At 39.3% G+C, this 26,072-nt stretch overlaps 1 protein-coding gene across 2 annotated transcripts in view; it reads left to right on the forward strand.

Annotated features, from left to right (window-relative positions):
- Positions 1–26,072, forward strand: part of LOC115006609 (ephrin type-B receptor 1-like) — an 89,779-nt gene that overhangs the window by 54,291 nt on the left and 9,416 nt on the right. Inside the window, exons 10-17 of one of the 2 annotated variants that reach the window (XM_029428900.1) lie at positions 3,832–3,997; positions 4,804–4,909; positions 6,488–6,549; positions 6,654–6,851; positions 12,373–12,620; positions 15,313–15,380; positions 15,852–15,999; positions 22,440–22,589. In XM_029428900.1, the coding sequence (XP_029284760.1) occupies positions 3,832–3,997; positions 4,804–4,909; positions 6,488–6,549; positions 6,654–6,851; positions 12,373–12,620; positions 15,313–15,380; positions 15,852–15,999; positions 22,440–22,589 (1,146 nt within the window). The remainder of the gene's footprint in view (positions 1–3,831; positions 3,998–4,803; positions 4,910–6,487; positions 6,550–6,653; positions 6,852–12,372; positions 12,621–15,312; positions 15,381–15,851; positions 16,000–22,439; positions 22,590–26,072) is intronic. The other variant, XM_029428901.1, reaches the window with a different exon arrangement.

The following is a 26,072-nucleotide window of genomic DNA, read 5'->3' on the forward strand; positions in this document are numbered from 1 at the left end:
ACAAAAGTTCTACCCTTATGACCTCACTATTTCTTACATATTATATTCAAACTATTTTCTTTCCTGTCTTATTCTCACATTTTATTGTGCTCCCAAAATGTACAACTCATGCAGACCCAGTGTCGAATGTCTTGTATAATGAAAACTGTCCTCGTTACTAATGTTCTTTCATGAAATGCGTTTCACAAAGATCTTTCAGAACTCATTAAGTGTTATTGTTCTCATATTAGTGAAATGCATTAGTGCCATTATCGAGATGTGGTTCATCTGTGTGTCTAAAGTAGTAACAGATGCAACTGTGCAGAACTCACTGTAGTTCAAATATTAAGTGTTGACGTGCTCACCAGATAAACTGCAGCGCTGTTGTTTATCGAAGTGCCTAAATATCTACAATGTTTATGTTCTCCTGACAGCTAACTTTTTGTGATCTTGCAAACAGTGACTGTCTGGAGAGTGAGAGTCGTGTGACTTTGTTTTACTGCTGCAAAACATCTTAGGAAGAAGCTCAGGTGGAAAGTTGTTTGTACATCTTTCAGAAACCACAGTTTACATCCAGTGTCCTACCAACATTCAACATGGAAAATGCTCATTTCTCTTTTTCAACACAACATCATTTCTGTCAAATGTTGTATTTGTACTATGTTGTTTATCCTGTACACACGACATCTATTGCATGTCTGTCCATCCTGAGAGAAGGATCCCTCCTTAGTTGCTCTCCCTGAGGTTTCTTCCATTTTTCCCCCTTTTTTTATGGGGTTTCTTTTAGGAAGTTTTTCCTTGTGCGATGCGAGGGTCTAAGGACAGAGGGTGTCGTAACCTGTACAGTCTGTAAAGCACACTGAGACAAATGTATAATTTGTGATATTGGGCTATACAAATACATTTGATTTGATTTGATTTGATCATATGAAACAGTTAGAAGGCACTAAAGAATAATTCTGTTGTTGTGATGTGAAAGCCTGTTGGAATGATTATATACAGTAAAATCTACAGGGACAAAAAAATAATATTCCATAATATTATGGAGAGGTTGTCTGAATCTATAGGACACTGTACACAATATTATAGGAAACCATCTGGAGAGCTTTTAGCCATAATTAAAAATATAATAGATGTTGCAGGTCACAGAAGAGAAACGTGACAGAAAAAAATTGTGCAACAATACAAATACATCTCAAGAGGCAGGGTGTTGCATCTGGGGGTGGGGTGCTACTTCCCAAAGTTTGGGTACAAGAAAAGTTCCAGGGAAAGATAGAGAATAGCAGAGGGAGAAAGAAAAAGTTGAGGTTCTTGCCGCTCAGAGAGCAATTAGAGTGAGTTAGAGTTGAGGACAGAGTGAGAAGAACTGCACTCGGTGTAGCTGCAGTCTGACAGTCACGACTTTACTGTAAGCCGACCTTATTTGCTGCTGCCTTTGCCTTAACATTATTTAACGTGGAAGCCAATTAAGACTCCAAATCAAAACCTGGAGTTTCATTGTTTCTTCTTTTTATTCTCCTTCCTTGATACTCACAAGAAGGGAGAAATGGTGCATTTTACACTCCAGAGAAGTCAACCACATGAAGTGACTAATTTTAGCTCAGGGCTTCAAGTGAAGAAGTCCTCGGGGAGTTTGATAAGCCTGGAGAGGGGAAAGGTTTTTCTTACCAGACAGCTGTACTGTACCTCTTTTACTCCACCTTCCTTCCCTCCATCTACTCCATCCCTCCCTCCCCTCCTCCCCTCATAACAACTCTATAGATAATGAGGTTTTAATGTTGAAAATTTGATATGGCACAGGGATGCTGGATTTTCCCCCACTACTTATCTCCGGCTTCCAGACCTTCCCAGATGGGTTGCCCCCTAACCTTCTCACTGTGGGAAGCCTAGAGCCCCCCTCCACCCCTTACACACGCATCACACACACATCACACACACACGCACACGCATGCACACACACCCCCAGCCCATTTCTTCAAAATATCTTATTCTCTCCCAGGTTTTTACACTGCAAACTCTGAAGTTGTCCATTTTCCGTGTCCTAGTTTAGACAGTAGGACTCTAGCTGGTCGTAGTACAGTATATCAATAGTGTAGTAAAATGTGGGCACACAGGAATAACAGTAATACATGACACAAGACATCTCATACAATAATAGCAACAGTAAAGATGGCCACAAGCAACGACAGAAGGGGTTTATAACGGGGGATTGTTATTAAGATTTATAATAATTACTCAAATACTCAATCATATTTAACCTATTTATATTCATGTGCATGTTCTCTTTTGATAACGCTCCCTCTGTCCACCCCCAACCCTCACTTTCTTCCCGTTCTTTTGACTCCTGAACTCTCCTCCTCATCACGTCATGATCTCTCTTGCTCTCCTGTCTTCGCTCTGCCATCGATTCCTCCACCTCCTTCATCCTCGCAGCATGATTCCCCCCCCACCGTCCTTTCATGCCATCCCCACACCATATCTGTCGTTCCCTCTGGACCATTTCGATATTGCTGCAGTAAAAACCTTCTTATCTGAAAGAAATGGGTGAGAGGAAGCATAGAAGGCCGGCGTAGAAAAGATGGAGGTCAAATGTTGTAGCTTTGCTTGATCCTCAGGAGGAGGACCGGGCGGAACGAGGCCCAAATGCTCTGGCGGACCTTTCTCTGTGGTCAATAACTAATTAACTGCATTATCACTTTGTTATATGTGAAGGATATGGAGGAAAGAACAGGTCAAAGAGATCTATTTTGCAAATAGTTTGTGCAGAGGCTTTGAAATATCCTCTTTTGTCAGTAAAATGGGAGTAAATGTAATTCTGTTTGTGCTGCACAAAACAATGAAAAATTTAAAATGTAATGGCAACGTGTCCCAGAAACAATGACCTAGTATTTCTACAGAACTTACTTTTACCAGTTTTCACAGGGACAACATTTTCAGTAGATAGTCGTTCCAATCAAATCTGTTCACCCCGAGGCTCGGGGAGTAAATTTGACAATATTTCTGAAAAGGCAACTTGCTGTTGAGTTTTTTTTAATGTCATTTAAAAATATTGCTAGGTACAACTTATAGAGCAAATTAACAGCAGCTGAAAATGTTCCTTCAGTGGTATAACTTCTCACCTTGCTACTGTGATTTAGACTTGTACTCCTGGCTATGTCAGTACACCATGATATGACTGCTGGGTGTGATGCCAAACTTGAAATGTAAACAAATGCAATGATCTGGATGTGTTCAGAGGTGGAAACTGCGAGGACAGTGACAAATAAAGCTTTTCATTCTGGTGTTAAGTTACCGTTTAAAATATCAGTCCACCCCTCTAAAAATGTAACATATTTCATCACTCAACAATAGTGGTGTGTTGCAACGCAAGTGCTTTGGTTTGTTTGTGTCATGTTCTTGATATATCTCTTTTCACAAACAGTTTTCATCCTGACTTTCCTTTTGTAGAAAGCAGTTCCAACACAACCTGTTCAAACTGAGGGCTGTGGATTATTATTGGACAATATTTCTGCAAAAATATGTTTTCTATGCTTTGATCAACACAAAAATGTAATTCCATTCTCATCCATTGTATCGGTATGGAGGCAGATATCTCAATATAGACAAAAAGAACAAATCTATTTTCTAATAACTTGGGTGAACTGGCCCATTTAGGTGTGAATTGACAAACCCAGACAGACAGACAGACAGACAGATAATTAAAGTGTCTAAAGAGTCATTGAATCAATGTAATTGAAGTTATTCAGCCTGTTCTTTTTTACTGCCGGAAATGGATCTGTGACTGAAGAAGTGTTATCGTCTGTCTTGGCTCGTTGTGAAACATATTAATCTCTCTCTCAACCTCCTCTTCAGTCCCTCTCGTCAATGTTGAACAGTTCAGTGGTCCAGAGCGAAGCACCCAATGTTGTTCTGGAGGGTCTGAGGCCGGGGACCGGCTACGTGGTCCAGGTGAGGGCCCGCACTGTGGCCGGCTACGGAGCCTACAGCAAGGACATGCTCTTCCAAACGCTCACCGACGGTAAGTGGGTGGGTGGTTCGCTGGAGTGTGTGGAGGTGTGTGTGCGTTGGTGGGGGTCTTATGATGGAGAGGAAACAGAGTACAGGACTGAGAGGGGGAATGTGAGAGGTTGAGCAAGAGCGAAAATCTGGCTGTGAAGTGATTACATTCTGCTCTAGTGTGTGTGTGTGTGTGTGTGTGTGTGTGTGTGTGTGTGTGTGTGTGTGTGTGTGTGTGTGTGTGTGTGTGAGTGAGCTCATATAAAATGAGCCTTGTAAATATTACATTATTATTACTTTGAGAGAGAGAAACTGTGTTGTCGTGGAATTCTGCCGATACAAACAAAACCAGAAGTGAATCTATTATACTGAAGTAAAGATACTTAAAGAAGTGAGCTCTTTATTCTTGCAATAATTTAACAACAAACAACAGAGTGTTAAGCAATCTGCAGTGAAGTTCAACGAACAGAGAATACAATTAGACTATATAGTCACCAACAATGTGACAATGTTTACAGACAATCGGCTGTGCAACTACGCACATCTAGCTGATACAAGAGACACAAGCTGACACATCTAGAGATACAAGAATACAAGCTGACATGACTAGAGTGTGCTCTGGTCCTAACCGCTGTAAGTAGGACAAACATAAGATGAGCATATGAAGAATAGGACAGTACAAGACAAGATAAAAAATGACCATTACAGTGTCTATTTTCCCTTCCAGAAATGCTCAGATGTGTGTATGTGAGTCTCAACAATATAAAAAGAACACTCTTTTTCAATGTGTGTCTGATTGTGTGTTTGTGTGTGTGTGTATTTCTGAAGATGAGTACAAGTCAGAGCTTGGACAGCAGCTCTCCCTGATTGCAGGCTCTTTAGTAGGCGGAGTGTGCATCGTCTCATTGGTTGCTATCGGCATCATCTGTACCAGGTAACCCTCAAACACACACCCACACACACTCTTACACCCACATGCTATGTTAGACACACACATGTGCACATGCTGCATTCATGTGTGTGTCAAAGGACTATAACTGGTGGATGTAATATCCTATATCCAGGATATTACATACGTGTCCAATCAAAATGTAGGGTATTGAATGTTGAATGTTTTTTAATGTGTGAAAAACAAAAGAATAAATGATAAAAAAATAGGAGTGAAAATCTGACTATTTGCATTGTGACTACTCAGTATCCCGACCATTTATTGGCCCTTTTCCCAGCATGCATTTTGATCGCCATTTAGGTAAAACCATTACAGTGTGACAGTGAGCCAGCATGCACAATAGCGGGACCTTAAAATGGAAGCAGCTTAGTTGGAAGTCAGCCGTCATTAATTTACACAAATTGTGACAAGTATTCTTCATTTAAATTTCATGTGATGATCACAGAGCTATCTCCATGACAACTGAGCAAACCGTTGACAGGCACTGTGAGATGTGGTTGACAGGTAGTAAATCTACCTCGAGTTAAGAATTTAATAATATTTATAAAATAAATGTTTTACAAGGTCAACAATAAACCGTCGGATGCATTTGAGCAGCGTTTAAAACCTTTTTGTCTAAACCAATTAGCTAGTTTAGAAAAATGTGGCTATATCTTTTGAGAAATTTGGGAAAACCCTAAAATAATTAATATATATATATTTATATATATACACATTTATATATTTATATATATATATATATATACATATACATATATATATATATATATATATATATATATATACATATATATATACATATACATATATATATATATATATATATACATATACATATATATACATATATATATACATATATACATATACACATATACACATATATACACATATACACATATATGTGTATATATATATATATATACATATACATATACATATATACACATATATACACATATATATACATATATATATATATATATACACATATGTACATATATATACACATATGTATACATATATATATACATACATATACACATATATATACATATACACATATATACACATATATGTATACGTATACATATATATACACATACATATACATATGTATACATATACAATGACATACAATACAAAATGACAAATGAACACTGAAGAAATGGCTTTTGCACAAAAGTTTTTTATTTTTTATTCCAGTGACCCCATGACCTCCCAGAAATAGCAAGCGACAAGCTGTCTCTCCTGTATCCAGTATAAGGTGTCTATAGTGAAGATCAGCTTACATATTACAATATTACACAATGGATTTCTTTGGTTCCATCCTCAGATGAAAGCAGGGGACAAGAGCTGAACAGTAACAAGCCACATAATGATTTCCTGAAAGTCGTTTCTCTGTCTGAAGCTGATTTTATTTTATTTTACATTAAGGAAAACTATTTCTTTTACTTCAACTCAGCTGAATAGAAGACAACCAATTAGTATTTCTAACTTCTGTCTAACATTTCTTTTCGCTTGCCTCTTTCCCCAAAATCTCTTTATTATTTCTGTCTGCAGAAGAAGGCAGTTGAAGGAGAGTGTGTACGGTGACAAGCTGCAGCAGTACAACGCAGGAGGAGGTACAACCAGTACTGACACTTTAATGAGCTCTACCTTTATATACGCTTACACAGCAATCTTTCAAAACAGTATTTATATTTACACTTTCTAATTTTCTCCTCAGAAGTGACTCTGAGGCCTGACATGTTCAGTGGACCCACCCCCACTGTGACCTTTCCCACGCTGTCTGAAGGTCATAGTTCACCGGGGGTCAAGATCTACATCGACCCCTTCACCTACGAGGACCCCAACGAGGCAGTTCGAGAGTTTGCCAAGGAAATTGACCCCTCATGTGTCAAAATAGAGGAAGTCATTGGATCAGGTAGAGATTTTCATAGAATGAGTGTCTTTGATCCTTTGCTTACCCTCCCCCCCCTTTTTCACATGTCGTTTCTGTAAGGCAGAAAAGACAAAACCCTTAAAATTAAAATCCATGATTATTTAAATATGTGCCAAATATTACTGCGCATTTATTCTATTTGTACAACAGCTTTTGTTGATGAGTAAGATTAAAAAGAACACAGACAATGCACTATACTGCTTCAAAAGGGAATGTTAGAAAAGTAAACCTTGGTTTCCTCTAATGAGACAAACTGTCACTTGAAACAGCAGATACTCTACAGTAAATTCATCAATTTCCTCCACTGTGCCAGACATTTGTGTCAATGAGAAAGATCTTGAAACGTGCAATGCCAATTTATTATTTTTCTTTATTTTTTTCCTTTGAAGTCAGGAGAGATGTTTTATTCATGCTGAAAACTTTCACAGGAATAAATTAAAACTGTCTTCCTGCATTCTCTTTGGCTATCGGAGCTGAACTGTAAAAATGCTGTGTGATGTTTGGCAAATAGAAAACAGTTGAATGTGAAATGGAGTCCCAGAGCATCGTCTGAACTTTTTTTGGGGGCACTGTCTTGAAAACTAAAAGGGCACTTGGAAAGCACAGACCTTCGTCTGAGGCCGTTTCAACAAGTGAAAAATAATGTGTGTATCCCCCACCAAGTTTCATGAAAATCAGGTCGGTAGTATTTTTCTGTAACGCTGCTGACAAACAAATATATGTAATAAGAAACTAAAAATCAGTGCACATTTTACAGTTGCTAAGATCAAAATCCTTATTTAAGCCACTGTTCCCTGAGTACTGAAAATATGCAACATATTCAATAATTTCACTTAAGATTTATCGTCCCCAAGGGGTCCAAGTCAGACGAACACAGAACACACACAGATTTTAGCATAAGATTCATTAAAAACGTAATAGAATACATAAAACATAAAGTACAAATATGTAAAACAGATGCTAAAACTCACCACACAAGGTCATAAATAGGATCACAAAATCCATATAAAACCAAGGGAGCATCCAGCCATCATCTAAAGAGTTATCAATTGTAGGACTACATGTGTAAAAAGAAACACATTCTATCATAAAGTCAGATCAAACTCTCATTTGTTCATTATTTAATTTTCATTGTTCTGTTTCATTTCAACTGTTGGGAATACAAAATACTGAAGAATATCATCAAGCTCTGTAGGTGATATTAATGCTTAATGTGGATTTTTGCATCACATTTGTGCATAAAATATAACCTATTCAAGGTCTCAAAGACACACGGTATACATATCATTCATATCCAAGTATTTTTCATGAAAGCTCAATGCCTCCCACTATAGGGGCAAAGTCACAGCATTGAACTCCCTCAGGGCCTCACACCTCTAAAGGCCCAGGTTCACTGTCAGTAGTTTTTTGCTGCTTTGACTCATTTTAAATCTTAAACTAAGTTGGGTTCTGCATTAAGACCTCATCTTGTAATCCTGTCTTGTAGAGTCCTTGTTTCAAAATCATGTATTATTATTTTAGTTTATTTTGCACTCGTATGGCACATGTTCCTTAATTCAAAATAAATACCACAAACGTACAACATACATACAGGGCCCCCTACTAGGTTAATCGCAAGTGGTCGTCTGTCCCAGCACTCCCCCAGGTTTACTGTGTACTGTATGTACTATTAAAGTTTAATTTAGAAATACTGTATAGTTACTTTATCTTGGCCTTGTTTATAGTCTCTTTTTAATCTCCTAATTGGGTGTGTATGTAATCTAATTACCGCAAACAGATTATTATTAAGTATTATTCAAGCATGTGAGAACTGGTTTCCCAATTGTAATTTGTAGGTGACAGGTTACAGAATTATTAGAGGCATAGTTACCACATTATAAACTATGGCAAATTGTATATTGCTTCATGCGTATATATTGTCATTTTTCCCAACCCCAATGTCACCATCTGTCTGCAGTGCATTCATATTTTTGGGTGACCGGTTTTACTTTGTTTGCTAATCAATAATAATTCATTATCTTATTAGGGATATTTGTCTAATACCTTAAACCATAACAAATGGAGGAATGATTTTACTCTAAATTAGTTAACTTATAACTTTGGACCAAAATCAATCAAACCCAAATGGCCATCGAGCTCTGTGTGATAAAGGTCACAAACCAGATACAGACCCTCACCACTGAGAGTATGAGCATTGGTCTGTTGAGCCACTCCGAGGGGCTTTCCGTAATTCCTCCGTTTCTCATTTTATTTCTCTCAGGGGAAGGTTTCTCACCTCAGCCAGGGTTGACAGAGGAGAGAGGGGAAAATATGAGCCTGAGTGATATGAGATTTCGTTGGACTTTGAGGTCTTAAACGGCTGAATCTCTCCCATTCTGCTGCGATAGAAAGTAGAAATGTTTCCACAGCTCTTTCTCTTTCTCCCTCTCTCCGACTTTCTCTTTTTGTTTTTCTTTCTGTATTTCTTTGATACTTCCTCCTATCTTCATCTCTCTCTGTGATTCAGCCCCTCTGGAGTTTTAGAGTTTGTTTGCGTATAGAGAAATGCTAAAACAAAGAACCAAGGGGGAACAACAGATTGAGGAGGGAAGATAAAAGAAGAAATCACCCTAAGGAGATGATAAATATATCTCACCTCACTCTCTCCTCCCCTCGCTCTTTTCCACTTTCCTTATTACTATCGCTCACACTGTAAGAAATGTGCGTCATTAAAAAGGCACTTTAAATAAATCCTGAAAAACTTTAATTTACCATAGAAAGGAGCAATAATACCTCACCTGACAGGCCAGGTAATTTACTTAGTGTATTTAGATATACTGTTGCAACAAATGTTTCTTCTAATGCTCCATCTTCTCCTTTATTTAAGGGGAAAAAGAAGTGACATGTTACCTGAGCACGCCTCTTTTTTGTGAAAATTGCTGTTTTCATGCCTCTCACTCTGTCCATACTTCCTCCCCTCTTCTCCCTTAATATCAACACTGTCTCATTTCCACCTTTCACTCTTTCATGTATATATCCCTCCTTCCTCTCCCCATTCTCTCTTTCAATTCTACTTCCTATTTTGCCTCCATATAACTCAACTTCAGCTGGTTTACATCAGTGACAGTATATAGTTTTTAATGAGCAGTGAGATGTGGAGCAGAGATCACAGTGAGACAGGACGACACAGCCTGTCATCCAATTCCCATCAGTCATCCATTATTCACACATGATTTATATCTCTGAGATGAGGACTTTTATTTTGAAGTGGTATTCAATTTTCATGTCCCCAAGCAGCATATGGCTGCATTTATTGTAACAAAGAACATCTGTGTCTCCAGCACTGTAGGTCATTTTCTGTACATTGAGCAATTTGAAGAGTTTCATATTTAGTAACCAACTACAAGCAACCAATTCATAGATCAACATCAAGAATTTACAACAATTTATAAAGAAAGTAATAACTAAAATAAGACACATGAAGAAGATAATCTCCTGGAACTTATAGTTTAACAGTTTTCCCCCAAAAAAACTATGAAAGGGAATGTTGGAAAAACATATAGAATAACTTCATTTTACTCCTCAACACTGTGTGCCTTTTGTTTTGAACATAATGCATTCTGGGACATTGCACTGACTGATCAACCAAGCGGCAACCTCCAGGTCTGAACAATAACGCCAATGTGGAAGTGCCTTTAAATATGCATTATTTCTAATGGCCAGCAGCAGCAAAACAGTCCGATTGTATAGAAGTCTAAGAGAAAATGACGCTCTTCTCCTCACATTTTCCCAATAGTTTTAAGTCTTCATCAATACAGCATGATGTTCATTTTGTACATTATGGTCAAATACAGAGAAGAATAGATATAGCAGCGTGTGCTTTAGGGCGTGGCTACCTTGTCATTGATGGGTCTCGTTGTCCTGGTCTGTATGTTGTCCGTGTCGTTCGTGTTCGCCTTCCAACGTTTACCCTTTCACAGCGTGTTTTCAGTTCGTGAAAGTTAATTGTAACATTTTGGTCGACAAAAAATGTCTTGTTCAGCGTTTCATTGTATTTCGCTCCATACTGTTACTTCTGGTTCCAAAAACAAAGATGGCGACGGTCAAAACGACAAACACAAGGCTTGAAAACCATAGTCCACAAACCAACGTCACAGTAACAATGTCCACTGCTTATATCCCGTCGATGGGTCCAACTTGAACATGTCTTGTACAATGTCAGTCACAGTACTCCTTTATGGAACTTTAGGGCTGTAACTTCCTAAAGCCAATTATCCGACATTCACACCCTCTTCACTCCAGCTGTGCGGAAGTGAGAAACGAGCCAGGGTTTGAAGTTCTCTCTCTAGCTCTTTTTCTCCTTTTCATGTGAACAATCGAGTCAAACCCTGTGAAAATGTGCACCATTATTCCTGTATTTAAATGACAATGATGGCCTATCCCATCTCTATGATTACCAGCTTTTCACTCTGACTAGAAACACTTTTTTGATCACTTTTTTGTTGTACAATCTAATTCTGATCAAGCATAACCCGACACTAAAGGCTTCTGTGACTCTGGTGGATATTTTTTAAAGTCTGACAAAATAACTGATGACATCATTATTATGAAATGTTATATAACCATAGAGTAAATACTAAGTAGTCCTATCTTACTCATTCTTACTTCTTGTAGCTAATGCTAAGTAGCCTGCATAGCTAACAAATAAGCTGGCAACCTATGTGGCCACATAGACGTCACACAATAAATTGATGCTCCAGGGCACATGAGCAGAGTTAGAAAATGATTTAGCATACAAGAGAAATTAAACTGCAGGCAGGGATTAAACCTATAAACGTGGTTTATCATTTCAATCTCTGGATGCCTTTGTTTAAACCACAAGATGAGGTGTGGTGTGCAAAGCCAAGTACCTTTGCAATAATACCAGCATTGTCCCTTTTATCTTGTTCGCCACCTCTGCTACAAACCTTTTCTCACCCACGAGACAAGCTATTGAGGGGATTCAATTCTGTTGTTCTTTCCGTCTGCAAAAATACCATCAATGGCCCCTTGAGCAAAGCCCTTGACCTCAATCTGCTCGAGCAAAGCTGCTCAAAGACCATCAATGTGAGGCTGAGCATGCAGAGGGCAGCTCCCACGACTGAGAGTGTTTATGTGTTTAATACGCCCTGCCACTCGCTGCTGCCCAACTCAGCTGCTGCAAAGGACAATACGCTCCTTCTTGTCTGATTGCTGGAGGATGTTAAATAATGAATGGTAACCAAATGGTATGAACTTCAGCTTATCTGATTTCACAGGTGACTCATTTCTACATCATAAAATGTGATTAAAATGCAATTATTTATTGGCCCCTTTTATGATGTAATAATTTATTTAAGGGCTCCGAATTCAAAGGAATATTAAAAAAAAAATCCATCCCCATTAATGCACTTGTTTTTCCCTGCTGAGTCACATACTGTATATGTGCTTTCAATTTTGACCGAATGCTTTAATGTCCCACTTTTAATGTTTTCTCCTTTGTCAGGTGAGTTTGGGGAGGTGTACAAAGGTCGCCTGAAGCTGGTCGGGAAAAAAGAAATTCCTGTGGCCATCAAGACCCTGAAGGTTGGCTACTCTGAGAGGCAGAGGAGGGACTTCCTGTCCGAGGCGTCAATCATGGGTCAGTTTGACCAACCAAACATCATCAGACTGGAGGGCGTGGTCACCAAGAGCAGGCCTACGATGATCATCACAGAGTTCATGGAGAACGGAGCACTTGACTCGTTTCTCAGGGTAAATAACACATACATACTGTACAAACAGACACGTACTGATGTAGCTATATTAACAGTGTACTGCTGCACTTTATATAATATTTAAAAAAATTATTATCTACAGTTTTTATGATGCAGAAGTGCAGTAATGCGTACTGTACCACTACAATGTCAGCAAACTATATCAATACTATATTATTGGATTAAAGCAGCACATTTTATAATACTTTTATTGTATACTACTACTACTACTACTACTACTACTGCTACCACTAAACAGTGCTTTAAGTGGCCGAACCAGAGTTAAAACACAATCATCAGGACTGCGATGAGCCAAATAAAATGTACTTATCAATAATAATAATTAAAAAAAAATGTAACACCTATAATAAAACAGATAACACATGTTGGAAATAAAACCTCATGCTAGCATTTATAAAATGATTTTTTTTTGGCATTTTTAGCTGGGTTTTGAAACAGTTGAGTTTAACATTTCATTCTTGACCTAGGAAACATCTAGTAGTCTCAGGCTCAGCTCCACATACTTGCTTATTCTGGAGCTTCGCATAGTCCTCATCAGAAGATTGAGTTTGCTCTGCTGCCATGGAAATGTTAAAAGAGAACCTGCAGGACTTATTTATACAAAATTGAGTTTGAGATCTCATTACTTTTGAAACAGCTGTTGAGAGCCTCCAAAAACTTGCCTTCAAAAGTTGTTCTATATACTATTAAACATTTGTGACTAAATAACTAAAACGTTGGCAGTAAATAGTGCATTCGTGTAGGTTCCCATGATTCAAAGTAAGACGCTGATTGAAAAAAAATGTTTTTGAGGGCCATGGCCCTCTTAAACTTTACTATTTGAAACCTTGTTCAAGGTGACTTAGTAAACATCTCTAACACAAGGTAGGACATGTTTAATTGTAGTCACAAACTATATTGTTGAGGAAAATCATATCCATGAACAATTAGTTGACCAATATCCTCATTTTTGTAAAATAGTTTAGAAAAACTGTACAAACTGTATGTGTTATTATGTGTAACTAGGGTATCTTTATGCACATTTGTCTTCAGTTTAAAATCCCATATAGTCCAAACACATAAATACCCAAACAGAAAAACAAATGGAGATGGGAGGAGTTGGGTTTTTTGCAGAAAGAAACGCAAAGACAGAAACAACCTCCTGCTCTTCTTCTTCTCCACTCTTCCCCTTCCTGTGCTTTTCCTCCTCATCCTGCGAGCACGTCTGTCAGTCAGTCTGTCTGTCGCTTTGATATTGCCCTCCTTTCGAGGCGCCTCTAAAGACAGAAAGAAAAAAACTCTTTCATGTTTGTTTCTCACAGCGTGACCCCTTTTGACTCAGAAATCATTTGCTGACTCATACACACACACACACAATGATCGATCACAATGGTGTTGGTGTCCTTGCATGACCATCTTGCAGCCACAAGACTCAGAGGATCAATGTCTGTGTGTGTGTGTGTGTGTGTGTGTGTGTGTGTGTGTGTGTGTGTGTGTGTGTGTGTGTGTGTGTGTGTGTGTGTGTACCTAGAAGAAGGTTTTCTCTGCAGAGGATTAGGCTAGAGAAGCATCAAAGGCTCGGTTTGATGCACAAAGTGAATTAAAAGACACACGCACACACCTTCAACTGCAACTATGTCAGCAGGGATGTCAGTGATGTTTATAAGAGACAGGCACTGTCTGGCCCAAAGGTGAAAACTGTAAAATAGCAAAACGGTTTTGGCTTTCGTTAACATGACTCATAACAACAACAACAACAACAAGCCTTCAGCTCCTCAAAATATGTAGTTTTTCTGTTGATTTTTGATATTCAACTCTGTCATTTTACATGAATTCAGGATATATTTGCAAAAATTGTTTCATTATACTATAAACATCTCCTCCTAATAATCAGATTTTAATTATTGTATTAAAGGATGAACCACTTTTACATCTTTGGGACAGTGAAAGCCTATCTGTGAATATTATCAAAGTCCCTGTTTAATTATTCCACCTTAAAACCTTCTTTAGAAAACTGAAAAGTTCTCAAAAAAAAGTTAATTCTTACTCTCTTAACTCTACGAGGCTGTTTACCTGTTTTTGCCATATGTGTGCAGAATTGGTCAACTTGCTTCATTCTACAAATAACAGACTTACTAGAATCTCCTACTGTAAAGAACAAAGTATAGACATCCAGCACGAGTTATCAAATTTAAGGTGACAAAGATGTTGTGTCGGTTTAACATAGTTACAAAATGTGTCGCGCAAAGCCCCTTCAATTCTCACATTGGAAATGTGGGGTTTGGCACTGTTTATTAATCTCACGGGAACTTTGAAGCATACAGAATTTTTAACCCTAACCCATACATCAAACCTTAACCGAAGCTGTAATATAATAGAATTGATTCATTAAAATTGTAAAGTTAAAGTTAAAACATAGAAATCTCAATTCCAAAACACCAGCAATCATCAGACTTTGTTTCTGTGCTTCTTTTCTCACATCAACTTAATCACATTACAGCCAAATTGTGTAACATGTTTCTGTCATCTGGTTTTAAAGAAGTGCTTTTCATCTCCAAAAAGTGTTTGTTATAGCTCCTGTCAAATATTACATGAAATACTGAGATCTCTTTGATTTTCTCAAAATAACTAAAGTGAAAACAGTCTGACAAAAAACAATAATAATCCTGTCATGCTTCATGGTTTTGTAGCAAAATGATGGGCAGTTTCCAGTGATCCAGCTGGTTGGTATGTTGAGGGGCATCGCGTCTGGAATGAGGTATACATACACACACACATACACACACAAACATTTTTAAGAAACTTTTTCAGACGTTTCAATGATTTCTATGTGAAATTAGATTTTTATGTAACAATACAAATTCTAGCATAGTGAGATTTTATGTGGTGATATGCAGTTCTGTCTGGACGTGTGTTCTACTCAATCAGACATCAGTAGCTTGAGATATCTCTTTCTCTCACACACACACACACACACACACACACACACACGCACACATATACACGCACTAGATCGTATCTGTGTTTTATTGCAGGTATCTGGCTGTGATAACACACAAACATGTACATGTACACAGACAATAAATCCCATTCCTTTTTTATCAAAGGTGGCTGGCAGTGATAACACACATGCACGCACACTAACACTAGCTTTTTATAGTAGCCCAGGTAGCTTGTATCTGGCAATGGATAACACACAAATGAACAATAAATCCTGTTGATGTTACAGGTACCTGGCAGAAATGAGTTATGTTCACCGGGACCTGGCTGCTCGGAACATCCTGGTTAACAGTAACTTGGTGTGTAAGGTGTCTGACTTTGGATTATCACGATATCTGGAGGAGGACACCTCTGACCCGACCTACACCAGCTCACTGGTGAGGACTCACACACTCACACACAGGGAACATGCCAGCGCAAATACATATACATGTTAGCCACAGAAGGATTATAATGGTCGTTAAGTTCCTAGGCCACTGAGTCTGCAAGGTATCTTAGTTCTGATTTGTGTTCCATAAAATTCCATTCCAGCTTGCCCGGTCCACTACTGACTCGTTGATTTAATAGTATATGCATTAATACTGCATTAAATAACTAATGAATAAATAAATAAGTAAATAACGGCAACATAACTTGGCATAGTCCACCTATATCAACTTTACAAAAACTGTGGTATTAAGTTAAATAATAATTAACACCTATGTAATCTGTCATGCTAACATAAACATTTTTCTCAAATATAAAAATGTGCTTAAGTGGCTTTTACATTTCCGGCCCCTGATTATAAGGTGGAAAGATTTATAGTAGATATAGTATGTATAATAAGAGCCATTTTCAAACAGAACCAACGCTCATATTAAATAAGCACAGTTGCATGTGATTAGACTTTTTTACATGCACAATATTTATGTGCAGATGGGGCAGCAATCCGCCTACACCCCTTGACATAGGTTTCCAACAGTCTTTTCATTCACATATAACCCTGTGAACTAAAGTATTGTACCGTAGTACAACACTTAAGTGTCTATTCCACATATGAGGCAAAGTTTATCCACAGGCCTCTCCAAAGTACTAGACTTTGTCTTAACTAGTACTCAACGAACCAGTCCTTTAGTGTCTGAAATGGTTTGCATGACTCTTCCCAGAAGCCAAGAGCTCCGGGGTAATCCAGGATCATTGCAATATGTCCATGTGCTAGATTTTGCTTGACTTTAGTCCATTTGTGGCATTCCTGTAGGCTAGGCAAGTACTCATGCACCCACCTCTTCCAAAACAGGTTTGTGATGTACTGAGTCTCCTTCCATCTACGACAAGAGTAGCAGTTCACTTTACTGCACGGTCCTGGAGGAAGCAATGGCTGTTTCTCTAACAACAGCAGATGATTCAGCATTCAATGTCATTCTGGTCGTCGAATGATGTAGTTAGCGGTCTGTCATTAAGTATGGCTTCAATTTCCCATAGTAGAGTCTAAAGACACTCGTTGTCTATTCTTTGCTCATGCAGAACAGACTTTGCGACCTTTTTTACTGATTTCACTTGCCTCTCCCGTAAACCATCAAAGTGCGGTCCAGTGGGAGGGTTGAAAATCCACTGGATTTTCTTTTGTGCTTGTGCTTTTGGCTTGATTCCACTGTTGCATAGCTGCCTATAGTTCTCTGTCTGTACTGACTAGGTTGGTGCCAATGTCTGAGCTCATAAGGGACACTTGACCTCTTCTGCGCATTAAACGTCAAAGGAAATTTAAGCAAGAGTCTTTGTCAAGTGTGTTAGCGACCTCTGAGTGCACAGCATTGGTTATCAAACAGGTGAACAGTACTCCGTACCGTTTAACGATACTGCAACCTCTTTTGACCTATATGGGCCCGAAATAATCCATACCTACAATGGGGAAAGGTGATTAGTCTAGTAGAAGTCTATCTATAGGCAAATCTGCCATCTTTTGTCCATAATATTTTGCTTGGGTTTTTCTTCATGTGAGGCACCTGGACAGAAGTTTCCTCTTTGCTGAGTTGCCTGCAGGGACCCAACATTTCTGTTGAAGGCGGGATAGGATGTAGTTTCTCCCTGAATGTCCAACTCTTCTGTGTATGTCCTGCAGGAGCAGAAATGTTGGATGCAGGTCCTTTGGCATGATTATGGGATGCTTTTATTCTTAAGGTATTGCCAACCAATTGAGTTGAACAGCACTGGGTCTATTTTGCAGATTGTACTGTTCCTTTTTACTAGCGGTTTCTCTTTTTTCAGAGCAGAGATTTCTGCCTGGAACCTGCGACGTTGACAATATCGGACGATTTCCATCTTTGTGTTGTTTTGTTTTTTCACAGTAAGAAGCCCTTTGTTTAAGGTTGTTTTATACTCCTGTGTCTCTTTTTTCTTATTAGCCACTTGTCTGCTTGAGCTGACATTATGTTGGTGAGTTGTAGTTCTTGACCCCTTTAACTTAAAAGACAGCTGTTTTTAGACAATGCCAGCTGGAATAGGAGTGCATTAGCTCGTCCAATGTGTCAGTAACATCTGTATGGTGCACAATGGCAGTTTTTCTCACCTCATTATCATCCTCAGAGAGTTTCATACTGTTCTGTTTTGCTGGCCATTTATACATTGCATCCTTAAGATTGTTGGTCCTTCAAACCAGCTCTATTTGGCCATAAACTGCTCTACAGTGAAACCCTGAGAGGCACAGTTGGCAGAGTTTTCTGTGGTGTTGACGTACTGCCATTGTTCCACTTTTGTTGCTTCTTGGATTACAGCAACCCTATTGGCCACAAAGGCTTTCAGACATAGTGCCTCATTTCCTACGTACTTCAATGCAGCGGTGCTGTCAATCCAAAATACTGATTCTTGTAGCTGGAGCTTTCTTAGCAGCTTGTCCATGTTTTCAGCCACCACAGCAGCGGTTAGCTCCATGCATGGGATAGTGGTTTGCTTTAGTGGAGCCACCCATGCCTATCCCATCATTAGGGCATGCTGCCTTCACTGTTTGTCATCTTCAGGAATGATACCCATCAATAACCACTTTCTCTGGAATCCATGAAATGGTTTAGCTGTACAGTCACAATAGGTCCAAATCCCTCAGGCTTAATAACTTGGATTCCTCTCAAATAAAACCCATCTGTTTGCTATCCTGGCTTCAAAATGGTGGAACGAGTTCCCCATTGATATCAGGTCAGCAGAAAGTCTTCACACCTTTTTCGCAGACTGAAAACCCACCTGTTTCGACAGCACCTTGGCCAATTCTTATATCTGTATCTAACACTTAAATGGTTTGGCTTATTTGAAGGTATTGTACTGCACTTAAAATGAGTTCACCTATTTGAAGCTTATGTACTTGCAAGATTATTGCTGTTCGCCATTTTATCCTTTATAGTCGCTTTGGAGAAAAACGTCAGCTAAATGTAATGGATCTCCTATCTTGGAAGTTTAAAAGCTGTGGTAGTTGGCTCAACCAAGTGCTCCGGTATTGTAAGCCTGTCAGGAATTTCCTTATCCCATGTAAGCTTTTCTTTGCATAGTTGTTGCAGGGAGCAAGGAATCCTAGTGGGTCGTAAATGATACTGCCAGATCTAGGTCCTTAACCTCTTTGGCTCTCTCACTCTCTGGAATAGTCGTCAAGAGGGCCCGGCTATTGCTTGTCCACTTGAAAGCCTTGTAAGATGAAAGCCTCCTGAGGCACACAAGAACATGACGTCTCTGTTCAGGGTAATGGCTTCAGAGTCGCTGCTGACTGACCTTAAACAGTCCTCAACGTAAAAAATCCTGAGAACTGTTACTACAGCTTCAAGTGACGCTGCAGTTCAGTTTTCTTCTGCTGTTCTCCTTAAAGCAAAGTTGGTGCAGCAAGAACATGAGGTGGTGCCTAAAAGATGAACAACTGTTTTATACTCCACCATTTCTTGTGTCAGATCTCCTTTTGGCCACCACAAGAAGCGGAGAAGGTCTGTGTCCTCTTCTGGAACTCTCACTTGATGGTACATGGCTTCAACACAGTCCTGTCTAAAATGTGTCAGCACCCCAATGAGGGAGCTTTCCAGGTCCGGACCCTGAATCAACTCTTTGTTAAGTGAAGTACCCTGAAAGCTCTCAGCGCAGTGAAAGACCACACAGAGTTTCTTCTTTTGTAGGTGGCACACTCCGTGGTGTGGGATGTACCACACTTTCCCATTCTGTCAGGTCAGCTGTGCACCTTGACTGCGTATCCCTTTTTTAAAAGTTCACCGACACGGTCTGTGTCTTCCCAATGGAATTTGTGGTTTTTGCTGAGTCTCTTCAGATATAATGCACGCTGCTATGCAGAACTTTTGTTGTTTAGCAAACTGACTGATTTATTTATGGGAAGGTTGATATAATAATGTTCTTCAGCATGATCGACTGAGCTGTACACAGAGCTGACAAACCGTTTGTCTTCTTATGACATTTCCAGTTTGTCAATGTAGCAATGCTCAGGAAAGCATTGAGCAGCTTTTCACTGCAATCTGGTTGACTGTGACTTGGTGCTGTTCACTGTCCTCTAACCCACTGTTTATGTGTTCTTTAAGTTGGCCATTAACAGTCCAGCCAAGAACTGTCTTCACAGCAATATGGTCTGTTGTTATGGCTGTGAATGTCTTTCCATGTCTCAAAAGCCTCATGTACATCATTACCAATAGGGAGCCCTATTTCAGCAGCAATGTATGGTAGCTTCACTTCCTGAAGGTACGGCCATTTTTTAATGTCCTTCTAAACTTCTAAAGGGAAATGTGCCCCTTTGTTTCTAGGATGCTCTTTTGAGTGAAAACCTTCTGCAGACTGCTGAAGTTATCGTCCTCAAGTCCACTGACCTCCTAGTCTCTGAGAAGGCAATTGTTCACTTGTTTAGTTGAGATTGTAGTCAAGACAAGTTCAGTTCCTTTCCCCTGAAGATTCAGTTGCCTTGCTAAGGAATTTGTGCAAAACCTTGCTGAGCTCCCGGGGTCCACACAAGCGTATATATTTACACAATTTTGGTGCCTTTCTTTGTTTTGATGTAGACCGGAAGAACAGCAAGAACACACTTATCTCCCTTCACAAGTGGTTGTCTCCTGGTTTAGGCTTACCAGTGCACTTGAGACTACTGTCTGGTCTGACCTGGCCTCCTCTTGGCTTTCTTCACCTGCCTATTTGGAAACATTTTTTCTGTAAATGTGTAGCATGTTTGGGTGTCTTTCTGAACATGTTTGGTATGTCATTTTTATTTTACAGTCCATACTTTTGTGTCATTTAACTAGGCATCCAAAACATTCCTTATGAAATCCTACTTATGAGGGGTTTTTTTTGCAATCTGGTGGCACTTCACTAGTACATGCTGTTACATTCTTTGAACTCCTCAAAAGTTTTTTGAAAACTTTTATCACTGACCTACTCTAAGTTACATCCATTATCGGCTCCAGTTCGTTCAAATGTGCCCTTAGTTGCCTTAATTTACCTCTTTTTGCATTGATGTGTTGATGCCGCCTGCTCCTCCACAGACATTTATGTGGATTTGACTGCCCTCTTCTGGGCGTCATCCATAATTGCGCTACCGTCGGCGTTGTCGACTGGTCGAATTACCTCAATGATAGTAGTTGTGACCAGTAATTAGTATTCTAACAGCAAAGCATGAAGGATAGGGTTACAACTAACAGTCAATGTCCATTTAGCGCTCAATAATCCAAATTCTCCTTGGTTTCTGCTGCAGGTCCTTTACAGCCCCGTGCGCCTTCAGACGATTCCAGTAATTAGTCGGCTCCCTCAAAGTCATTATCCTAACACAGTACGTCCTTATCAAAAGTTTTTGAGTTAATATTGTGGCCTTTTATACAATGCACCAAGTTCCTAGGCCACTTAGTCTGCATGTAATTTAGTTCTGACTCGCGATCCATAAAATTTGAAACCTTTTGTGAAGACCAAGTGGAGACCACTCACCTAATTCTTTTCATACGTCAAAGCTGTACTTCATGAGCCTCAGCGGTGCTTTGTGCTGAATGCTAATGCTAGCATTTAGAATGTGTACAGCTGTTAACATGCTTGCTATGTGCTTTGTACTGAATGCTAATGCTAGCATTTAGAACGTGTACAGCTGTTAACGTGCTTGCTATGTGCTTTGTACTGAATGCTAATGCTAGCATTTAGAATGTGTACAGCTGTTAACGTGCTTGCCATGTGCTTTGCACTGAATGCTAATGCTAGCATTTAGAATGTGTACAGCTGGTAGCGTGCACGCTAATTAACATTAACCTCATACAGATGAGGGTGAAGACCCACGGGAAGCAAACAAACCGCGTAACATTATCTCCACCACTTCTCGCTTGTACCTGCAGGTGTGTTAATGGTCACAGCTAACATTAAGAAAATGTATTATTCAGTCATTAGTCATTAGTTTTAGAGGTATCATAAACTTAAAGATGTTTAAGATAAACTTTATAGGTCATAAACTTAAGCGTTGGATAAGTGGAAATGTTTTCACTCATGGTGATGCTATATGAAAAGGCAGAGGACTATCGTAGTCTCTTAGTGACCGGTATACTCCATCAGAACTGCTTGTCAGAGAACTTTTCAGTCAGTTTGAGTGTGGCTTATTGGATCAAGTATAAACACTTCAATGTCAAATGTCAATGCCAAATTGAATGGCAGTCCATCAAGTTGTTTGGGATGTTAATGACGTACTGTTATAGATGCATGCTGCCTTTGACCTCCCTTTGGTACTGTGTGATGAATGTGTAATTGTGCAAGTCAAAAGTAGAACTTTACATCAAAAGATTTTTCATTACTTACTTCCTTTCCATCATTTATCTTCCCCTCTCTTATTCTCCTTTTCTCTCAGGGTGGTAAAATCCCAGTGCGGTGGACTGCTCCGGAGGCGATTGCCTACAGGAAGTTTACGTCGGCTTCAGATGTCTGGAGTTATGGGATCGTCACTTGGGAGGTGATGGCATACGGAGAGAGGCCTTACTGGGACATGAGCAACCAAGATGTGAGTGTGTGTGTGTGTGTGTGTGTGTGTGTGTGTGTGTGTGTGTGTGTGTGTGTGTGTGTGTGTGTGTGTGTGTGTGTGTGTGTGTGTGTGTGTGTGTGTGTGTGTGTGTGTGTGTGTGTGTGTGTTTGTGTGTGTGTGTGTGTGTGTGTGTGTGTGTGCGTGTGTGCGAGATGCAAAGAGAGTCTTTCTCTTGTTTTCTTGTGTTCTCATTAATGTCTGCAACTGTATAAGATTGTATTCGTTTACCCTTTTTTTTGTCACACTGTCTTTCTGGAGCATGTGTTTGCCTGTGTGGGTGTGTGTGAGTGTGTGTGTGTAGGCAGGTTAGGGTTTTGCTTGTTTGTTTCCTTTGCCGTCTCTCACAGCGGGGTGTCTGCATCTCTTGGAAAGCACACGGAAAATGAGGACATCAATTTATGTGTCACAGAAATGTTTGTTCCCTGGAACATTTGACCAAAAGGCATTAGTATTCCACCTGATCTTTTCTTTGAGGAATATTTTGTTGTCTTGACAACTTTATTCCAATTATCTGCACAGTATGATCAATTTGTTGCAGCATTTCGATATTCATTTGTCTTCTTGTTTTGGCATCACAACAATGTTATTAAGTGGTTTGAGATAACATTTATCCCAGTGATTTTTGGCTAGAAATTTTTGGCAATTATTTTAAAAAGAAGTGCACAGTTCTCTCTCATCCTTTCTTTTGAGTGACTCTTAGATTTTTCTGCTTAAACCTTAAGTGGATCACCTACAGTACATGAAATAGGAGGTTCCAGAAGATCGGATTGCTGACATTTATTTCTATTCCGAGAAGAAATGTGATACTCAGATTATAGTTAGTTTTGGCATTAAAACTTCAAAGCGCTAAGGCTCTAAATCCCAATTCTTGCTTTCTGAAACTATACTATGTAATGGCTTTGACTCAGAGGAACCTGGGAATTTTAAAATACATTTTGCTACATCAGAAATATTCCAAAAACATTGCTGACTTGCTTCAGTTGTTTTTATCACCTAGAAAATATTCTTAATAACTTTCTTTTAGGAAATAATCTTTCTCAGTAACATTACATTTTTAGACACACAGCTCCACTTTAGCAATGTTCAACCTGCTTTCGACCTCATTAACTTGGACTATGTGTGAAGTTCTCTCTCTCTCTGTTTAGCTATCAAATTGATGAGGAGTTAATCAGTGGTGAGATGCCCTGTAAGACTGCAAGATAGACACACATGTTCAACTAAGAAAAATAAATCATTCCCCCATTTCTGTCAGCAGAGAACAGTTTTCATGTCTGGCATCTATAATCATCTCTTTTCCCTTTTTCACACTTTTTTCCCCTTCTCTTACCTCCCCCTTGCCGTCTCTCCTCACCTCATCCCTCGTGGCCTCCCCCTCTCATCCCCCTATGGTTGCTCCTCTGCAATAGAAGCAGTCTATGCAGCAATAATGACAGAGAGTCAGTATAATGACAGAGACAGTTTTATAATGGCACAGACAGTGTATAATGATGGGGAAAGTGTGTGTTACCGCTATAGCTAACGAGAGGTTTGCTGGGGCATTAACTATGCATGAACCTCACACCCTACACATACAGCTACACACAGCTGAACCACACACAAGCAGGCAGACACACATGAAGGCACACAAACACACACACAAGCGATTTCAAAGATCACGGAACGGTGAAATTGTCAGCGGAGCCACCACAGGTGCTGTGTTAGACATGAATTAATCATGAAAGAGACCTGTGATGTTTTACTACACTCGCTGCTATTTTTGATTGACAGGAGTGCTTAGAGAGAATTTATGCGGCACAAAGTCTGAGCTGTGTGTCGGGGTCAAGTAGAGTTCAGTTAGCGAGCAGACAAATCCCTGGTGCTGAATTTACAGTAGTAGAAGCACCACATTCCCTCAGCTTACTGTTAGTAAGGCTTACAAGTACACTGACACGGGCTAGTAACTTTAAATTTATGGGAAGTGCTTAAAAGGACATCTTGACATATTATTTCAAGGAATTTTACGGCACATCTGCCTTGTTAAAGGTAGAATCTGTCATTGAAAATGAGGCAGCAGCAGCACCAAAACTCAAGACACAGTGCAACAGATTGGATATTGACTCAAAAGCTCGAATCACAGACAGAACAGGTGGAAATGAAAAAAAAGTAAACTAGGTCAACGATAAAAGCAACGAAAGGCAGAAAAGTCCAAGAGCAAAAAAGTTGGCAGACAAAAGCCCAGAGACAGGGAAAGGCCATAAAACAAATCTATAAAGAAAATGGAACACTTTGGCTGGAAGACAGAATAGAAAATCTGGCAGAGCACTGCTACAGGACAGGTAAACTAGGGAAGATAATGAGCAGGTGTGCAGGTAATGGGGAATTGTGGGAAAGCAACCAGCAGACAAAAAACCTTTTTTAAATAATTTATTGACCATAATAAGACAACTCCAAGTATTTTACTTATAACTTCTGGCTCATCTGAGTGTAATAACATAACACATTTATCACTTTGGTGCCTACCTTCAGCCAGCAGCTGGTTAGCTCAAGCTGCCTTCACATAATAAGAAATTTGCTCCTCGCTCACCGCGATGGAGAGCACAGAGCATAGCTTGCAGCTCAATGCAGAGCAATTATACGTCATCAAGAGGGGTTACATACATCACATACAACTGTTACCTCATCTGCAGCAACCAAGGTTAAAGTTGAAAGAATTTGAACTTTTAAGTGCAGCGCTCGGTGGCAATTTTGAGCGGTGCACCACGCCAAGGGTAGCACTTATACTTGTTGGCCTCTCCCCACAGGAAAGCAATGACACAGCCAGTGCAGAGTGGTTTTACCACTGATCATGTGTGGGCTGCTTTAGCTTAGCAGAAACAATTATTATAGCTTAGACTTATAGCACAAATGAACGTGTCAAATCTTGTTTATTTAATAAGTACAAACACTGTGAGAAAGTGAGTTGTTTGCATGGCAACCAGTCTTTGTGTTAAGTTAAACTCACCGGCTGCTGGTGGCAGCTTCATATTTGATAAATGGATTGTTTGAGTAGTACTTTTCCTTATTATGGTTACATTTAAATGATACGGATACCGACACTCTTCCAGGTTCCAGACGGTTGTCATTACAAAAGGTGGCAGCCCCTTTGATACATGATGCTTTAAAGATTGTGCTTACATGAGAACTACTCATTGGGAAAGATGAAAGTAACTGGATGTGTGAAAATAGCTGAAAGATAGATATTATCTGAAGTCTTTACAAACAGAGAAAATGCTATAAACACTCAGGCTGCACGTCAGTGTGAGTGTAATATAATATAAAGTTGGGGAGAAATTTAAAAAATGATTCTCACATTCCTGGCACAGGGGCAAATAATCTAAGATAACGATCACAGCACTTTTTCCTTTCTTTCATTCTTTTATTCTCTTTTCTCTTTCAGTCAAAGGAGTTTTTGATGTTCGGATAATTACATTCTGCATTTCTCTC

This window comes from Cottoperca gobio, chromosome 4 (assembly GCF_900634415.1).
Source record: "Cottoperca gobio chromosome 4, fCotGob3.1, whole genome shotgun sequence".
NCBI classification, from domain to species: domain Eukaryota; kingdom Metazoa; phylum Chordata; class Actinopteri; order Perciformes; family Bovichtidae; genus Cottoperca; species Cottoperca gobio.